Source organism: Corvus moneduloides, chromosome Z (genome assembly GCF_009650955.1).
Source record: "Corvus moneduloides isolate bCorMon1 chromosome Z, bCorMon1.pri, whole genome shotgun sequence".
NCBI lineage: Eukaryota > Metazoa > Chordata > Aves > Passeriformes > Corvidae > Corvus > Corvus moneduloides.
In genome coordinates this window covers 54,875,845-54,892,462 of record NC_045511.1, presented here as the reverse complement: position 1 = coordinate 54,892,462, position 16,618 = coordinate 54,875,845, and the positions used below count along the sequence as shown (strand labels likewise).

The following is a 16,618-nucleotide window of genomic DNA, read 5'->3' as shown; positions in this document are numbered from 1 at the left end:
CGTCGACTGAACTGTGATTTAACCTGGTTAGCTGAGGCATGAGACTTTTTTTATTGATGGATGTCCAAAATCCCGGGTCCTCTCCCCAACAGGCTATACTGCACAGCCACAGGACATCGGAGATGAGTTTTTCCTCGGGACTCCTGCAACTTCACCGGCCCTTCACCCATAGGCTATTTCTACAAACCACGTTTAAAATTTGCTTTCCCTCAGCACGTAGCGAATGAAAACCACCGAGCGTTTCCAGCCAGGCGAAGGTAAAAAATTCTCCCTGCCGCACAACCCCCGCTGCCCAGACCAGCAGAGTCCGAGCATGTTTAGCCTCCCTCCGTATTACAGTTGTGCCCAGCCCGGCTGGAAAACATCTGATTACTGCCCCTGTAATCTGTTGACACTATCACCTAGATAAACAAGCTGCCATCGATCTTTTCATTAGGTGATCAAATAACAAACAAAGCAGGTGGAAGAGAAGAACGTTGGAATGCTTGCATTTCCCCAGCCCGGCGCCCTGCCGCTGCAGCTGGCTCTGGGACATGAGGTCGGTGCCTGCCGTACCCGCGTGGGTCACCTCTGTGAGACACGCGCGTTATCTGAGGAGGGGAGCAGAAGAAATTCCCACACATGTTTCTATAGGGGTAAAGGGGAACGGAATCGAGGAGGTAGAAAAAATCTCGGACAGAACGAGGACTAGGTGCCTCTCACTCCTCCCAAATAACGGGATGCCCAAATACAATGACGCCAGTGGAGGAGGTGGCCCGGGGAGGAGGACTGGGGAAGGTCTCCCTGCCAAGTGTCGCGGCCCCGCTCCCCTCCCTCTCCCCTGAAACCACGAGGAAGGAAGCGGCGACTTGCCTGGGGTGGCCCGGGGAGTCGGGACCGTCGGCAGGGTGCCCGGTCCGGGAGGAGCCGGGAGGCTGCTGCTGGGTCCGTCCACCTTCTCTCAGGCTTTCTGCCTCTGTCTGTGTCTGTGTCTGTGTCTCTGTCTCTCTCCCTCTCTCTCTCCCCCCCCCCCCCCCTTCTCTCCGTGCCTTGCTCTGCCTCTTTTACTCCGTCTCTTCACAGTCTGGGGAGTAAAATGTAGATGATATACATACGGAGCTTGCTTTTTTTGTCCTGTTTAATCTTATTCGTTTCACCTTTTCACTGACCAAGAGACAGGACGGAGACTTTATTTGGAAAGAGGGAGAGAGAGGAAAGAAGCTTACTGTTGCATAGTCAATAACATCCTTTTTATCAGTGCAATGTACAACAGAGACGGCTTGGCTGAGGGACTCATTGAAAATCTCTTCATTATTTCAGTACAAAATCAAGCTTTTATTCTGATCTTAGAAATGATGAAGGAATCTTTTCTTCAGGCGGCTCCCAGCCTCAGATTTCAGAGTTGACAGGGAAAGAAAAAAAATATCGTGATCACTATACATCAAAGTTGAGGGGCTTTTTTTTTTTTTTTTTTTTTGTCTTTACTTTTAATTAAAGCAACATAACTTTACAAAAATAAACAATAACAATAAAACTTCCGACACCAATTTCATTCCCTTTCTTCCTGCAGGTTTTCCATCCAGCTTCTAATCTGATTATAAACTTTTATGGGAGCTAAAAGAAAGGTATGGTGTAGAGTAGAGGGGCCTGGGGTGTTAGTTTTGGTGGGATTTTTTTTGTTGCGGAAGGGAGGTGTTCCGTTTTCACAGTCTGTTTCTTCTTTGTCACATGCAGTCTTTCGACCCAAGGCAAATTTCAGACCACTGAAAAAAGGGAAGCTGCCGATAAGGCAGGCTTGTAAGAGAGAGGGAAATTTAAAAGAAGGGGGTCTTCTCCTCAGTGCATTTTTTAATTAAAAATAAAAAAGGGAAAGAACTTATTTTAAAAAGTAGGGAGTGGGGTGGAAGGCTGCAGACAGGCGCGGTACCCCCGCTTCCCGGGCTCCCCAGGGCCGACGGCTCCGTGCCCACTAGATGGCAGCCGGAGCCAGCGATTCCTTTTCGCCGGGGCCGAATCGGCGCCGGGCCGCGGAGGGGAGCGGCGGGGAAGGAGGGGGAGAAACACCCCACCACCCCCTCCGTGCATCCCCCCTACACGGATGGAGCAACTTCGGGTGATCGGGGGATCCGGGAGGAGGGGAGCGAGGGGGAGGGCATTGCTTGCAGGGCGTTTGGGGTTATTCTGACTGCTCACACACCTCCAAAATAAAATTAAAGGGTAGGGGTGAAACCCCCGCGAGAAGCGTGGAGACCTGCGGGGCTGCGGGTGGATATGTTAGGTGAGGAATGAAGGGTGAGGGACGAGGGACAGGCGGTAAAAATAGCCCGAAGTGGGATGGGACCATATGGGGATTTGAATATATGTGTGGACTCTAGCGCGTGTGTTTGCAAGGGTGAGCATACACGGGCGCTTGCTCCTCCGTGCAGCGCGAGTGTTTCCTTCTCCATCATTAATACCGCTGGAAAGCGGGAGACAAATCCCGTTTTCAGATCTGTAACGGAAAAAACAAAAACCTCACACCAACTTTTCACAGGGAACCCACATCGTCCCCTTTTAATTCTCCCTTTCTGCCTATCGCAATGCATCCTCTTCTGGCCATGTGTGTGATGGGGTGGGGGGGTAGAGGGGCCGTAGACGACCCATACTAATCAGGTCTCAAAGTAAATAGCAGCACAGGGGGATCTCAGTGTAAATTGTGCTTGTCAGAAGAATCTCCTCTCCCTCTCTCTGCCCTCCTTCCCTCCCTTTCTCCCTCCCCTCCCTTCCTCCCCCCTCCCTCCTCCCCTCCCTTCCCCATCCCAGTCAGTAGGTAGCGGAGAATTTAAAAAAAAAAAAATTAAAAAAAAAATTAAAAAAAGAAAGAAAGAAAAGAAAGAAAAAAAGAAAGAGGGGCTAAAAGCGCTGGAGGGGGGGCCTGGGGGGGTAACCAATGGAGTGAAGGAGGCTTGGCTAACCTTAGCCTCCCATTTTCTCTCCCCCCAGTTCAGGGCTCTGACCAGTCAGTCGCCTTTGATTATCAGTTGCCAGCAGCCCTTCTCTTGGCTCCTTGACACGAGCTCCATATAAGGCAGCGATCTCCATAGAAACGTGTCAGTTTCAATAGTAGTGTCAAAGTTCACTATATACAGACATTCGCGCAGATCCCCCTTTCGGAAACATTGCTCTGCTAGGCTTCCCGTTTAAACGCATTCATTTTTTGGGTCTCTCTCTCTCTCCCTCTCTCTCCCTCTCTCCCCCTCGCTCCCTCTCTCCCCCCCTTCCCTTTCTTGCATATTCTATTAGTTGTGTGCCCCCCCCCCCCTTCATCTCCCTCTTCTCTTTCCTTTTCTTCTTTTTTCCACCCTTCCTCCTTGTGTCTTTCGCTTCATTCCTGCAGGAGAAGAGAAGAGAGGTGAAACTGAAAAAAAAAAAAAAACAAACTCCGAAGGAAAGAAAGAAAAAAGGGGGAAAGCAGAGAGAGAGAAACAGGGGGGAGGGGGAAAGTCCGGAGAGAGAGAGAGAGAGAGAGAGAGAGAACGCGTTCACATCTTAATACCGTTATTATTCTGACCATTCTTGCCTATTTTTTTATTTTGGGGGAGGGCTTCTCTTCTGGGAGATGAGTTTTTACACGAAATACTTTTTTTAGGAAACTAAACAAACAAAAAAGAGAATCTTTTGGGGGCGATTTCCACCGATTTTCTTTTTTTTTTCCTCGCAACCAGTATCGTGCGCTCTCACAGGAGAAGAAGAAGGAAAAGGCAAGAAAGAGGAAAGGAAGAGGATTTATTTACCGACCTACTTTGGATCTCTCTTTTTCCTGCAAGTGTCATTATTATTCCCGTTCTCTATTTTTACACTTCGCCGTGAATTCGTCTCCTCTGCGAATTTAGTCACATCCGATTTTTTTCTGCGATTTTTTCTTCTTTTTTTTTTTTTTTAAAAAAAATAAAAAAAAAAAAGGCGAGAGAGAGCGCGAGCGAGCGAGAGAGACAGAGAGCGAGAGAGAGCAGCTCGGGAGAGAAAGAGCAGCGACCGGCAACCTCCTCCTCCTCCTTCCTCGCCGCCGCGACAGGAGATCAAACTGCCTCAGCTCCCCGCCCGCCTCCGCCGCGCTCCCCGGCTCCGCCGCCCTGAATGGCTGACGGCGCCCTGCCCTGGACCTGGCCCCCGGACACCTCCATACTCTGATCGCCGGCGGACGGCTCCTCTCTCGACCTCCCGCCTCCCCGAGAGCCCACACCGGCACCGGCGGCGGCGACGACAGCGGCGGCGACAGCAGCCTCCGCGGGAGCGGCGGCGGCCGAGCCCCGGCAGCGGAGAGCGGCGAGCGGCGACCTCCTCCTCCTCCTCTTCCTTCCCCTCCTCCTCCTCCACCTCCTCCTCCTTTTCCTCCTCCTCCTCCTCGGCGGCGCCGCGGCTTCCTCTATGCCTGCACATCCTCCGCGCTCGTAGCGCCCGGACCGCGTGTGCCTGTGCCCGTGCGTGTGTGCGTGTGCGCGAGTGGGGAGCCGTGTGCCGGGCGTTTGCGCGCGTGTCTGCCTGCGTGTGCGTGTCCGGCGTGTTACTCTCCTGAATGCCTCTCCCGACAGCCTTGTTTGCCGTTTCTGATTTTGCAACTTGAAGTGGCGGCGGGGGGGGGGGGGGGGGGGAGGGCGAGGAGAGGCAGTGAGAGCCGGGGAGAGCGGGAGCAGAGGGGGGAAGCGGTCAGGCGGGGGTCTTTTAAAGAGGGGGGGGAGCGAAGGAAAGGAAAGGAAAGGAAAGGAAAGGAAAGGAAAGGAAAGGAAAGGAAAGGAAAGGAAAGGAAAGGAAAGGAAAGGAAAGGAAAGGAAAGGAAAGGAAAGGAAAGGAAAGGAAAGGAAAGGAAAGGAAAGGAAAGGAAAGGAAAGGAAAGGAAAGGAAAGGAAAGGAAAGGAAAGGAAAGGAAAGGAAAGGAAAGGAAGAGGAAAAGAGGAGGAAAAGAGAGAGGGAGAAAATCCTCCGTCTCCCCCTCCCCCTCTCTAAAAAAAAAAAAAATTAGCAAGAGCGGGAGCGAGAGGAGGGGGGCTCGCGGCGGCGAAAAATAAATAAAATAAAGAAAACGGCAGGAGCGGCTCCAGCCGGCAGCAGCGGCGGCGGCAGCAGGGCAGCGGCGGCGGCGGCAGCCGAGGCGGAGGCAGGCGGCAGCAAGGGTCCCTTAGCTCTCCGCTCGCCCCCGGCGCCCGGGCGGCCGCCACCCCCCCGCTCCCCGCCTCATTCCCCGGCAGCCCGCAGCGAGACGCGCCGCTCCCCAGCACTTTTTTGGGCCCGAGATATGGCAATGGTAGTTAGCAGCTGGCGAGATCCGCAGGAAGACGTGGCCGGGGGCAATCCGAGCGGCCCCAACCCCGCCGCGACGCAGCCGGCCCGGGAGCAGCAGCCCCAGCAGCAGGGGAGCTCGGCCGCCCCACACACCCCGCAGACCCCCAGCCAGCCGGGACCCCCCTCCACGCCGGGCACGGCCGGAGACAAGGGAGCGGGTCAGCAGGGCTCGGGGCAGAGCCAGCAGCACATCGAATGTGTGGTGTGCGGGGACAAGTCCAGCGGCAAGCACTACGGCCAGTTCACCTGCGAGGGCTGCAAAAGTTTCTTCAAGAGGAGCGTCCGCAGGAACTTAACTTACACATGCCGCGCCAACAGGAACTGTCCCATCGACCAGCACCACCGCAACCAGTGCCAGTACTGCCGCCTCAAGAAGTGCCTCAAAGTGGGCATGAGGCGGGAAGGTGAATATTTCTTCCCTACTATGCTATCTCTCCCCTCTCCCCGTGGCTGTGCAGGCATGCGTGTGCGAGGGCTCTCCGTCTGTCTGTGTCTGCCTGTCCGTACGCGCACACACGCGCACCTACATGCATATTACATATATATATACACACGCGCAAACGCGCGGCGTGCAAACACACACACATATAAATATAAATATATAAAAATAAATACACACACACACACCCCTATATATATGTATATATACTTTTTTTTTTTTTTTTTTTTTTTTTTTTTTTTTTTTTTTTTACGGCTCTTCGTAGCAATCCAGGACTCTCTATATATTTCCATGCACACGTCAATCTCTTCGTCTGCCTGCACTCCATCTGGCAGCTTTGCACCAGGTTCTGTTGTTATTGTCGATGGTGGTTGGTGGTGTTTTCTTTTGCTTTTCGGTTTGTGCCTCCTGCCCTCCCTCCTGCTCCTCCCCACCCCCTTCTCCGGCACTGCCACACTCTCCTCTTTCCTGATCATTTTGCAGAGAATTTTTATTATTATTATTAATAATAATAATAATAATAATTGATTATTATTATTACTACTACTACTACTATTATTATTACTACAATTTCTTGCTAAATATTTATCATTTAGCTGCTATCCCCACTTTCCCCTGCGCGCGCGTGTATGCGTGTGTGCGTGTGCGTGTTTTAGATGTGGTTTTGTCTATTGTTGGCATGAGACCGGAGGGTGGGGGGAGATACATCTTTCTCCCGTACGCGATGTGATTCCATTCAGCTTCCTTCCCCCTCACCCCCTCCCCACCCCCTTTCCACCCCATCATTTCTTTTTAAACCTGCAATACTTCTCGGTAGATTCATCTCTCAGGCTCATTTTTCCCGGAAGAAAGATGAAAGACATCTAATTAGAGAAAGAGGAAAGGGTGTGAAAAAGATGGAAGGGAAAAAAACGAAAAAAAAAAAAGAAAAAGGGAGGAAATGTGCTACTGTATCCCTGCTTCCCTGTGCTTCCCGGTGCCCCGGAGGGTGCTTCTGTGCGAGATTTGGCCTTGTTTTCATTCCATGCGTTCAAAGGAAAGTTTGTGACTGAACCATGTTTCTGTACTTCTGACATTTCTTTCTTTCTTTTTTCCTTCTTTCCTTCTTTTTTTTTTTTTGTTAGCATGCTGCTCATTTTATTTCTTTATCAAACTCCACCCTCTCCTTAAAGTCTTCATACAAATCTCGATTTATAACCTCTTTACCGCTTCTTCTCATTTTAGCAGCATCCGCAGCCTGCATCTGGCAGCGGGATCCCCACCATTTCCAACTGCTCTGCTATTTTTTTTTCTCCTCCTTTCCAAAAGTTGCTGTGGTTTTCCTTGCGCTCATACTCATTCTCGTGTAGGGAGATTCCCTGCTCTCCTTTCTCCTAGAAACGTGTCTTCTCGGTTTAAAATTTACCCTGTGACCATCGTTAAAGATGTTCTAAAGATGTCACATCAGCGAAATAGTTGATTTTGCGGGATCAGGGGTTTTAAAACTTTATTTTATATGCCGCAAGAAAAGGAATTAAGCTGCTCCAGATCTGAAAGAGCTCACAAACATGACGGCTTCATTGGTAGCTGCAGGGGCTGTTGGTAGGCACCTGGGAGAGTGGAGGCAAGCAAAAAAAAAAATTTAAATGGAAGGAGGATAAAAAAATGAACAAAAAGTGAGAAATGTGCTCGCAGCTAAATGAAAAATATCTGCCAGGTTTACAAGTAGATTGAAGAGGGAGATGTAGGCTGGAGGGCAGCAGGACAGAGGTCTGGCCCGGGTGGCGAGGAGGGCTCGTTGGGGAAGAAAAGAGAAAGTTGAGAAAAATGTGGGACGCCAGAAACATGAGTGGTTGCGTGTGCGGGTCTGTGCCAGCAAGCGTGTGCGGTTGTGCGGGTGTGTGTCTGTGTGTGCAGGGTACAAGCCTGAGTAGCCGTATCTTCCCCTGAAGTTACATTTGTTTACATGGCAAGCGGCTGCAAACGCTGGCACTGATGGAGTAAAACACACGCACACACTAAAAAAAAAAAAAAAAAAAAAAACACCAAAAAAAAACAACCAACAACTTTGGTCAGCTTTCAGGACTCGAGGCATGCTTACGCTCTGTGTGGAGATGGTTAATGAATCCAGTGTTTTTGCAGTTGCAAGCTTGTGCATTCACTGTGCAACGCTGACTGCAGGCTTTTGCAGTGGCAACAGCTCACCAAAGATATTAATTACACCGTCCCGTTTTTTTTCCACGAATGTTTGGCTATTGTAAGTTCGGACAATTTTGTTTTATTTCCCTCTTCCCGTTGATAATATTTAACCTTTCTCTTCCTTTTAGCAGGGAAAACTTTGCTGGGCGGGGGAGGGGGGATTCTATGGAAAGCTGGTTCTGTGTAATAAAGTTAGCAGTGGGGAGCTGGAGGGCTGCGACCTGTTCCAGCTTGAAGGGTAACGACAAGGTATTTTTGAAGATATGGACGCATTTGTTTTTATGGATTATTTTATTTAATATTTTATTTTAAAAAGCGACATGTCAGTTTACTTGTAAATCTCAGTGCTGTCAGGGCAATGAGCTGGGATTCACAACGGAGCTTGGCTATATTTTTTACAGTTGGCTGTGATTTTTAACTCCACTTTCTCACCACCCGGAGGATTTCTTTGATTTTTTTTTTTTTTTTTTTTTTTTTTACGTGTGGGGCTTTCTTTTGTTACGAGAGAGGAGGGGGGAAGAGAGGGTTGTGTGCGGATTTGTCTTGTTTGCCTTGGCTTTTTTTTTTTTTTTTTTTTTCCTTTCTTTTTAATCTGTTTATTTTGTGAAGCCTGTCTGCATTGTGGTCGGGGGTGGGGGGGTGGAACGCGCTTGGCTGCCGCTGGGCTGAGGCTGCCTGAGCAGGGGTCGGGGCCGATGCAGGGGCCGGGCGGGGGGCGCAACGCAGGTCGGCGGCAGCTGCCCGGCTCCGCATGCCTCTGTCTGTCCGTGCCTGTGCGTGTGCCGGGGGCGAGGCGGCGGCGGGGAGGGGAAGAAGCCCGGCATTGTCTCCGGCTGTCTGGCAGCGGCGCCGGGGCGATGCCTGCGAGACTCCTGGATGCACATTTCCTCTCCTTCTCTCCTTCTTTTTGTCAGCGGTTCAGCGAGGAAGAATGCCGCCCACCCAACCCAACCCCGGCCAGTACGCCCTGACCAACGGCGACCCTCTGAACGGGCACTGCTATCTCTCGGGATACATCTCCCTCCTGCTGCGGGCCGAGCCCTACCCCACCTCCCGCTACGGCAGCCAGTGCATGCAGCCCAACAACATCATGGGCATCGAGAACATCTGTGAGCTGGCCGCCCGTCTGCTCTTCAGCGCCGTCGAGTGGGCCCGCAATATTCCCTTCTTCCCCGACCTGCAGATCACCGACCAGGTGGCCTTGCTGCGGCTCACCTGGAGCGAGCTCTTCGTCCTCAATGCTGCCCAGTGCTCCATGCCCCTCCATGTGGCCCCACTCCTGGCCGCCGCCGGCCTCCACGCCTCCCCCATGTCGGCCGACCGCGTTGTAGCCTTCATGGACCACATCCGCATCTTCCAGGAACAGGTGGAGAAGCTGAAGGCGCTGCACGTCGATTCGGCTGAGTACAGCTGCCTGAAAGCCATCGTCCTCTTCACCTCAGGTGAGGGGACGGGTTGGGGATGTGAGACGTCTGGGAAAAAAAAAAAAAATCAAAAACCCCCCAAACCACCAGTGGGAAAATTAGGAAAAATATTTCAATAGAATTATTTTTAAAGGAAGGGGACTGGAGGCCGAGAAAGCATAGTGCCTGATGAGGGTACACTCCGGTCCAGGGATCAACCTCTCCCTCATTGCCACTGATACTGGCTCTTTAACACACAGCCCCTTAAAAAAAATAATACTAAGACCCAAAATCAAATTAAGTGTAGGCAGTGGAAACATGCATGTTAACAATTTTTCCCTGTGATAGATGGTTTGAATTAACTAGCAGGAAAGTTGCATTAGCATTTCCTCTGAAGTGCTCTGGTCATAGCCTATAAGAATATAATATGTATACTATTATTGTAACCTGCAAGGGAGAATTTATAAACATCAAGGGGAACTATGTGAAGGAAATATATGAAATGCAAACAGGGCAAGATAAGAGTCTGGGCAGTGTAATTTTTAAATTATTATTCTAATTATCATCATGATGTGGCTAACTGCCACCTTTCCTTCTTGTTTTTCTTTTTTCTTTTTCATTTTTATATCCCCTCTCCCCATCCCGTAGCTCCTCTCTTGTATGAGTTTCTCCCCTCTTTTCCTGATTAGCAATAACTAAATGGTTCCAATAAATGTGACTTAAAACCAGGCCAAGGCAAAATTAAAAGCATTCCTGAACAAAGATGGCAAATCGTTCAAAGGCCTTGTTTAACATTGAGGAGTTTATAATCCATCAATATTTGTTGCCTTTCAAGCACGAAAGATAGTATTTACATTGTATTAAAATGACTCCTAAATTTGCACTATATTGTAATATAGCAAATGTAGTATTAATATCGATTTGAACATCAGATAATTTATTTAGACAGGAGTACCTAATTTGTATGCAGGGTGGTCGGAGACATGTACTGTGACTGCCCCCTTTTACTTCCAGTGCAAATGCAGTCTCGCAGCATTGGAGGGAATATTTCTTTGCAAAGGATAATGTGCAAATCTTAAAACAAATGGAAGATTTACTGAATAGCCAACTCGACATTTTAATGTATTTTATCATAATAAGTCTTCTTGATGGAAACATGTTTTTCAAGAGTGACAAAGAGACCTGCCTGCATTTATCAGGGTGATTTAACTCCATAGCCTGCCTGCAGACTCCCAGACTTTCCCATTCATTTCAGGGAGCTCATCAATACACAGGGACAGTAGAGGAGAAGCTTTTTTTTTCCCCAGACCCAACTTGGAGAGATCCTTCCCAAGCAGAGCTTGGAAAATGTCTAGCCTGTGCCTCAGCCCTTCCACACACCAAAGGCCCTGTGAAGGAGGCTCCTCCTGACGGGAATATGGTTGAGGGAATATTTTATTTCTTCTTCTTTCTCTTCTCTCCCTGTTCCCTTCAATCTTCACCTTTACTTCCAAAACAATTGATCTTGGCTAGAAAAAGGGTAAGTGGCTTTAGAGGAGCCCTTCACTTACATATAATAAAAACAAATGTAATAACATTTGTGAGGGGAGAAGCCCCTTCCAACAGTGGAGAGGAGAGTGAAGGAGGGGAAAAATAATATTATTTCAGAGCAGAATCACACGGGACATCTCAGAAAATGGAAATACTGCTGTCAGGAGTAATCTACTATCCCTTACCCCCATCCGCACATTTCCACTTTTCACTAAACTTGTTTTTATTGCATATTCAGAGGGGAATTCATGGGAAGCCTTCTCAAAGTCATCCAACTTTTAAACAAACTTTAAATGATAGAAAAGACATTTTTAGGCATATTGTCCAAACTCCTTCACTGAGGACTAAGTATTTAAAACTGACATGGATTTCTCCTGTTGTGGTTTTTACATTCGGGCTCCAGAGAGCATGTATTCAATCTGTAAAATTCTGGACACCATCCAAAAGCTGGTTAGTAACCCAAACCCAGCTCCTTTCTTGCCTCTTTTCCCCTTCTCTCCCGTACCCTCCTCCTCGCCTTCATCTCCTTTGCCCCTGCCAAACTTTAGCATCATTAATTCCTACATCTACCTTTTCATCATCATAAATAATTGTTTCCAGGAAGAGACAGAGACAGATAACATAAATCAAATAAATCTATTTTCAGTGCAATAAGAACTTTTGATTTCTAGTTAGATGCCAGCTGATTACATCTATATTTTGTGAACACTAAACTCTTCTGAACATGTAACATGAAATACACTGCCGCCACTACAGAGGGGAAGGCTGGAGTGTGTTGAACAGTAATGGTTATTTATTTACATAATTTCTTTTTCATACACTGCAAGAAGAAATATAGAGCTTTCCCTTATTGACACAGTGTCATATAAAAAAGCAAGGCACACAGAGGATTTTCACATTAGCCCACTTCCTGAGATGGAATAATAATTCACCTTCAGTAAACATAGATTGCAGTATTTCTCCCATGCATTACACCTCTTCGGGCTGCATAATCTAATCTAGCTGTGGATCCCTTAATTATTATTATTTTTAATCTCATTCTGAAAGGAGAATTAAGCCTTCCCACTCCCACCGAAGGCTGAGGAAGAAAACCCAAGCAGAGGCATATGCCAGACCATTTGAAATAATTGAAGCCCAATACATACTATCGGCACAAGAAAATTCTGCGTTTTTGGAGGTCTAAGACAAAACCCATGGCCAATTTTTCAAACACACACACACACACCAGGCTGACGCCCTTTTAGAGAGCAAGTTCCCCATCCGCATTGTCCAGTGACCTGCACTTATAGGTGCACTTATCGTAAATGCCTGATAAATATTTTACTAACCTTAAGGGTATGACATATGGGGCATAAAGAAAAAAGCCCTGCCATGGTGTCAGTAAGACCCTTTCATATTGCATTGTTTGGAAGTTGAATAGGATCCTAATGCATAATGGGCAGATAATGCATGTAAAATAGCAAGATATATGTAAATATGGAATGTGATTTGTGGCAATCAACATATGAACAGGTCTGTGGTTTTGATATGTATTGCAAACAAGAACAGGCCCCAGCTTTTGATAGATATATATGTTGCAACCTGGTGCTTTAGATGTTGCAAAATATCATTGCATTAAAGGTACAGTATGGATTAGCAGAGCAGCCTGGCTCAGATAATTGTGTGTCTGAGGAATGCCAAGTCCGCAGCTCAGGTCAAAGGTTCTCCTTCTCAGAAGTTAGTAAATTATGGCTTGTTTTATTTGTATTTTTGCTCGAGGCCATAATACTGTAGATAGAGGTGTTCAGAAATCTTTGTAAAGTCAGTTCTTAATAAGGGAAGACTTAAGCTTCAGAAATGCCGGTGCAACAGATTTTATTTTATTTTATTTTCAGCTTTGAATAATTTGTTAATTTGTTGTGTCTTTCTAGCATCGCAACTCTACATTCACATTTTTGCAATGTCTTTTTGGGGCCCATTAACTAATTCATATATGGATCTATATATTAGCAAAGTCTGGCTTCGATCTGTTAAACTGCACTGCTACCTGACCGCCTTGCTCTGGTCTTGATGGCTGGGGTTTTTCTGTTTTGTTGGTTGGTTTTTGGTTGGGTTTTTTGGTTGCTGTTTTGGTTTGGTGTTTCTAATATCTGTTATTAATCTTTGAAACAATGTGGATGGTTTCAACCATCTGGGCATACCCACCACTTTTCCATGACTGTAGTTTCCTGAGTGAGTCCCTCCACAAGCAGCTGGTGCACGATTATCCTCTGGTTTGGGTTTTGTGTTCTCAGAGATAGGATATGTGCTTATATGTGTCTCTGTGTGTGCAAACGCACAGATGCATCTCTACCTCTCTGCTTGTATCTATATACACAGAATAACGTGTATAGATATAAATACCTGGATGTGAAGGGTTTCTGCTCTCAGACTAGTACACCTTTTCCCAGGTCAGGTAGTTCTGCAAGGTGCAAGGCGTATGTGACAGTTTGGGTGCAGGAAGGACCTATAAGGAAAGAGTCTTTCTGGCTTCGTTTAGGCAAGGCTTAGCCGCTGCAGGTCTCCCCAGCTTTGTGTCTGAAAGCTACAGACGCCTGCTGAGCGCGAGCTAGGACTAACCTAGCCGTTCTCCACCGGATTTATCATACAACCCACAAAGACGTGGCAAATTTGCTATCGCTGACAGCGAGGCAGGAGCAGAGGAGACTCCCTTGCCCCACGGCATCCCCCAGCCGGCTCCCTGCCAGCCGCTGCAGGTCCCAGTCGCTGCCTCTGTGTGATGTGCAGCCATGTCAACAAACTCCTTGTGTCTCACTCTGCTTGTGCGCGGCTCTGCTTATCATCATATTATTGTCGTTATTAATTATTGTTATTATTTTCCCCAATACCTTATTTTTCCTCCTCTCGGCGTTATTTAAGGGGGCTGGTCCAGGTTTCCAGCATCTCGGTGATGGGCTCCCTGGAGCAGAAACCACGCTCGACAGCGCGGAGTGTCGGTGGGGGGGATGTGGAAAGGAAGTGTGGGGGGTGGTGTGTTTGTGTATGTGATTGGGACGAGCGGGGTGGTGGCACCCCGTCGCATCCTGGGTGAAAATACCCACGGTGGTGACGACGCACAGCAAGGTCGCGTTATTTATTTGGCAGTGGTGCGCGGGATGGGGTGGGATGGGGTGGGATGGGATGGGGGGTGCGCCTTTGGGCTGCCCCCCATCCTCGCGGCGCTTCCCCATGTGGTTCCCAGCCACTAACCATCTCCCCCCCCGCTTCCTCCTCCTCCTCCTCCTCCTCCACCTCCTCCCTCCACTCTCCCCCCGCCTGCCGCCGTTCTGCGGCTGCCTCCGCGGGCGCGGTGCGGTGGGCAGACGCCTGCGGCCTGTCGGATGCTGCGCACATCGAGAGCCTCCAGGAGAAGTCGCAGTGCGCGCTAGAGGAGTACGTGCGGAGCCAGTACCCCAACCAGCCCAGCCGCTTCGGGAAGCTGCTGCTGCGGCTGCCCTCCCTGCGCACCGTCTCCTCTTCCGTCATCGAGCAGCTCTTCTTCGTCCGCTTGGTAGGTAAAACCCCCATCGAAACCCTCATCAGGGATATGCTACTGTCGGGGAGCAGCTTCAACTGGCCTTACATGTCCATCCAGTGCTCCTAGAGCCCATCCCGCACCCCCGGCAGAGAGGCGGCGGAGCGGCGGAGAAGGGAACGCTCGCACAGAGGGGCAGTCGGGGTGCGGGGGGGGCCCGGGAGGTGGACACTGAACAAAAGAAAGGGCGAGTGGGAGCAGAGATGTGGCCGTGGAGGGGAGAAGGACGGACCTGTCGTCCGTGGAGGTTGTGGTGTTTCGCCTTTTTTTTTTTTTTTTGGCCTATTTTGGTTTTTTTTTTCTTTCGGAGAGGAGGAAAAAAGAAATAAATAATATTAATAAAAGAGACAAAAAAAAAAAAAAAAAAAAGAGTATTGAGGGGATATTAATCACACCTGAAGGGGATACTGGATCTTCCAGGATTTATTGTGGACTGTTGTTGATATATGCTGTACAGTAAACCAACAAAACAAAAAAGCGTTGAAACTGAACTGAACCTTGTGTAGAACGAAAAAAAAACAACCCAAAACCAAGCAAACAACAACAAAATTTCCATGCGCAAACACTTACCATGAACATTGTTACTCATTTTGTAATATATTAGTCTTTATTTTCATTTTTGGTAAAAGTTAAAACATCATATGCGCATAAAGGAAAAAAAGGAGAATTAGGGGAAAATAACATTTTCCAAATAATTATAAAAGAATTGTCCTGTGTCTATGTATCTATATCTGTTTTGTATTTTTTTCTGGTTCCAAACCAGGTTTCCTGTGATTCTATACTAATAATTTTTGATATAACCCTTTGCTTCTTATAATGAGTGCGATATATGTTGTCAAAGCTGTTCTTCAAGAATTAAAATTGAAGTGAGAATTTAAAAAAAAATAAAAGAATTTAGCAAAAAACCCCCAACTTATCACCCCACAACCCATGAGTCTTGTTGCTTGAAATATGCCAACAATTCACCAAAAAAAAAATTAAAAACCATAAACAATAACAACAAACATCTCCCTACATTTTTAACTCCTTTACTGGTGCTAAAAAGGAGAACTTAAAAGATACTTGTGAGGGGAAAATATAAGTTACGTAAACTATGGGATGCTCCAGAACGGACTTGACTGTGTAAGCTTAGGGCTGAGCTGTCAAGGCCTAAAAAGAGGGAGCAGGAGTCGCAGTGTGATGCCTTAGGTGACCTCACCTCACTGGGGCTGCACCACAGACTTTCCATCAAGGCTGATGGGCCTATCAGGCTGGCCTACCCCTTTTTGAAACACCTTTTCCCATCACCTGTTTTTTCTGCTGAGTTCACACCTTGATTTTTGCTCTCAGATACCGTGGGCATGGATTGAAGTCACCATATGCCACCATCTCTACCCGTGCAGCAGGAGGCATTCTCTAGCCATGGGTTCTGTTTGTCCCCAGGCATGAAGGCTTTTGGCCTCTGGGGGCTTGGGGTGGGGTTGAGGGTTTTTTGGTTTTATCTTCTCTTACATACCAAGGGCTTGCAGACCCCAATATGTGCTCCAGTGTGCATGCCTTGTGCTTACTGTCAGCCAGAACAGACCTCTTGCTTTTTTTCCCAACTCCAGTTGCTGTGTGTGGAGGGTATTCCCACTCCATTAATATAGAAATCCTACTGCATGCTAGCTCATTGGGTGGTGAGCTAGTGCATTTCATGTATGCTTATGTGCCATGGCCTTGCAAAAAACACAGGCTGTGACATCCCACACCACAGCCCACTCACTTCCAGGGCCTGAGCTCTGTGCCAAAACCCCCTCTTCATTTCAGCTTGTCTTTTTTTCCCCCAGAAAATTAAAAATCGTTTTTATTACAGAGCTCCTTTGAAGGTAAAGGCTTCTAGCTGGTGGTGCAGATCTCTGTAACAGCTTTCAGTGCATTAATGTTTTATAGGATCTGAGACAGAGCTGTAAGAACACATACTACCAAGGGAGCTCTTTCTTAATGTATTAATAAAGCTGGATCTTTAAAAATAACATTGTCCCCCTCACACAGACACCTCCTGTGCCCTCCAAACAAGCTTGGATGAGGCAGACTTTTCAGTTTGTGAAGACATGGGCAGTGTTTTCCTTTTAATTTGCTGTCCTCCATACCCTCCCCTCTCTCCTTCTGTCTCTCTCTCAATTTCTCCCACCCATTTTTTTCATTCTTTCTTTCCTTTTTCCTCCCCCTTTTTTTCTTTCTTTAACAAGATTCCTC

The 16,618-nt window shown here is 47.9% G+C and overlaps 2 protein-coding genes across 3 annotated transcripts; one reads left to right on the top strand and one right to left on the bottom strand.

Moving 5' to 3' along the window:
* Positions 1–1,290: 1,290 nt before the first annotated feature.
* On the bottom strand, positions 1,291–4,591 carry LOC116438351 (UPF0329 protein ECU01_0100/ECU01_1510/ECU08_0030-like). The gene is made up of 2 exons (XM_032097215.1): positions 4,145–4,591; positions 1,291–2,470 (listed from the first exon to the last, which is right to left on the bottom strand). Exons 1-2 carry the CDS (start codon positions 4,396–4,398, stop codon positions 2,254–2,256), a joined length of 471 nt encoding a protein of 156 aa, XP_031953106.1. The 5' UTR covers positions 4,399–4,591; the 3' UTR covers positions 1,291–2,253.
* Positions 4,592–4,902: 311 nt separating this feature from the next.
* Positions 4,903–15,367, top strand: NR2F1 (nuclear receptor subfamily 2 group F member 1). Of its 2 annotated transcripts, none has more exons than XM_032096667.1 (3): positions 4,903–5,702; positions 8,830–9,357; positions 14,190–15,367. In XM_032096667.1, exons 1-3 carry the CDS (start codon positions 5,252–5,254, stop codon positions 14,468–14,470), a joined length of 1,260 nt encoding a protein of 419 aa, XP_031952558.1. In that variant the 5' UTR covers positions 4,903–5,251; the 3' UTR covers positions 14,471–15,367. The 2 variants fall into 2 exon arrangements, with proteins under 2 accessions (XP_031952558.1, XP_031952559.1); XM_032096668.1 differs by lacking the exon at positions 4,903–5,702 and adding an exon at positions 7,859–7,973.
* Positions 15,368–16,618: the final 1,251 nt, after the last annotated feature.

Bases quoted from the DNA above. Each gene is read 5' to 3' on its own strand.
- LOC116438351 (XM_032097215.1), bottom strand. From the start codon at position 4,398: ATGTGCAGGCATAGAGGAAGCCGCGGCGCCGCCGAGGAGGAGGAGGAG. The intron at 2,471-4,144 runs GTATGGAGGTGT...TTTCCGTTACAG, and splicing joins GCCGTCCGCCGGCGATCAGA to ATCTGAAAACGGGATTTGTC.
- NR2F1 (XM_032096667.1), top strand. From the start codon at position 5,252: ATGGCAATGGTAGTTAGCAGCTGGCGAGATCCGCAGGAAGACGTGGCC. The intron at 5,703-8,829 runs GTGAATATTTCT...TCTTTTTGTCAG, and splicing joins AGTGGGCATGAGGCGGGAAG to CGGTTCAGCGAGGAAGAATG. The intron at 9,358-14,189 runs GTGAGGGGACGG...TGCGGTGGGCAG, and splicing joins CATCGTCCTCTTCACCTCAG to ACGCCTGCGGCCTGTCGGAT.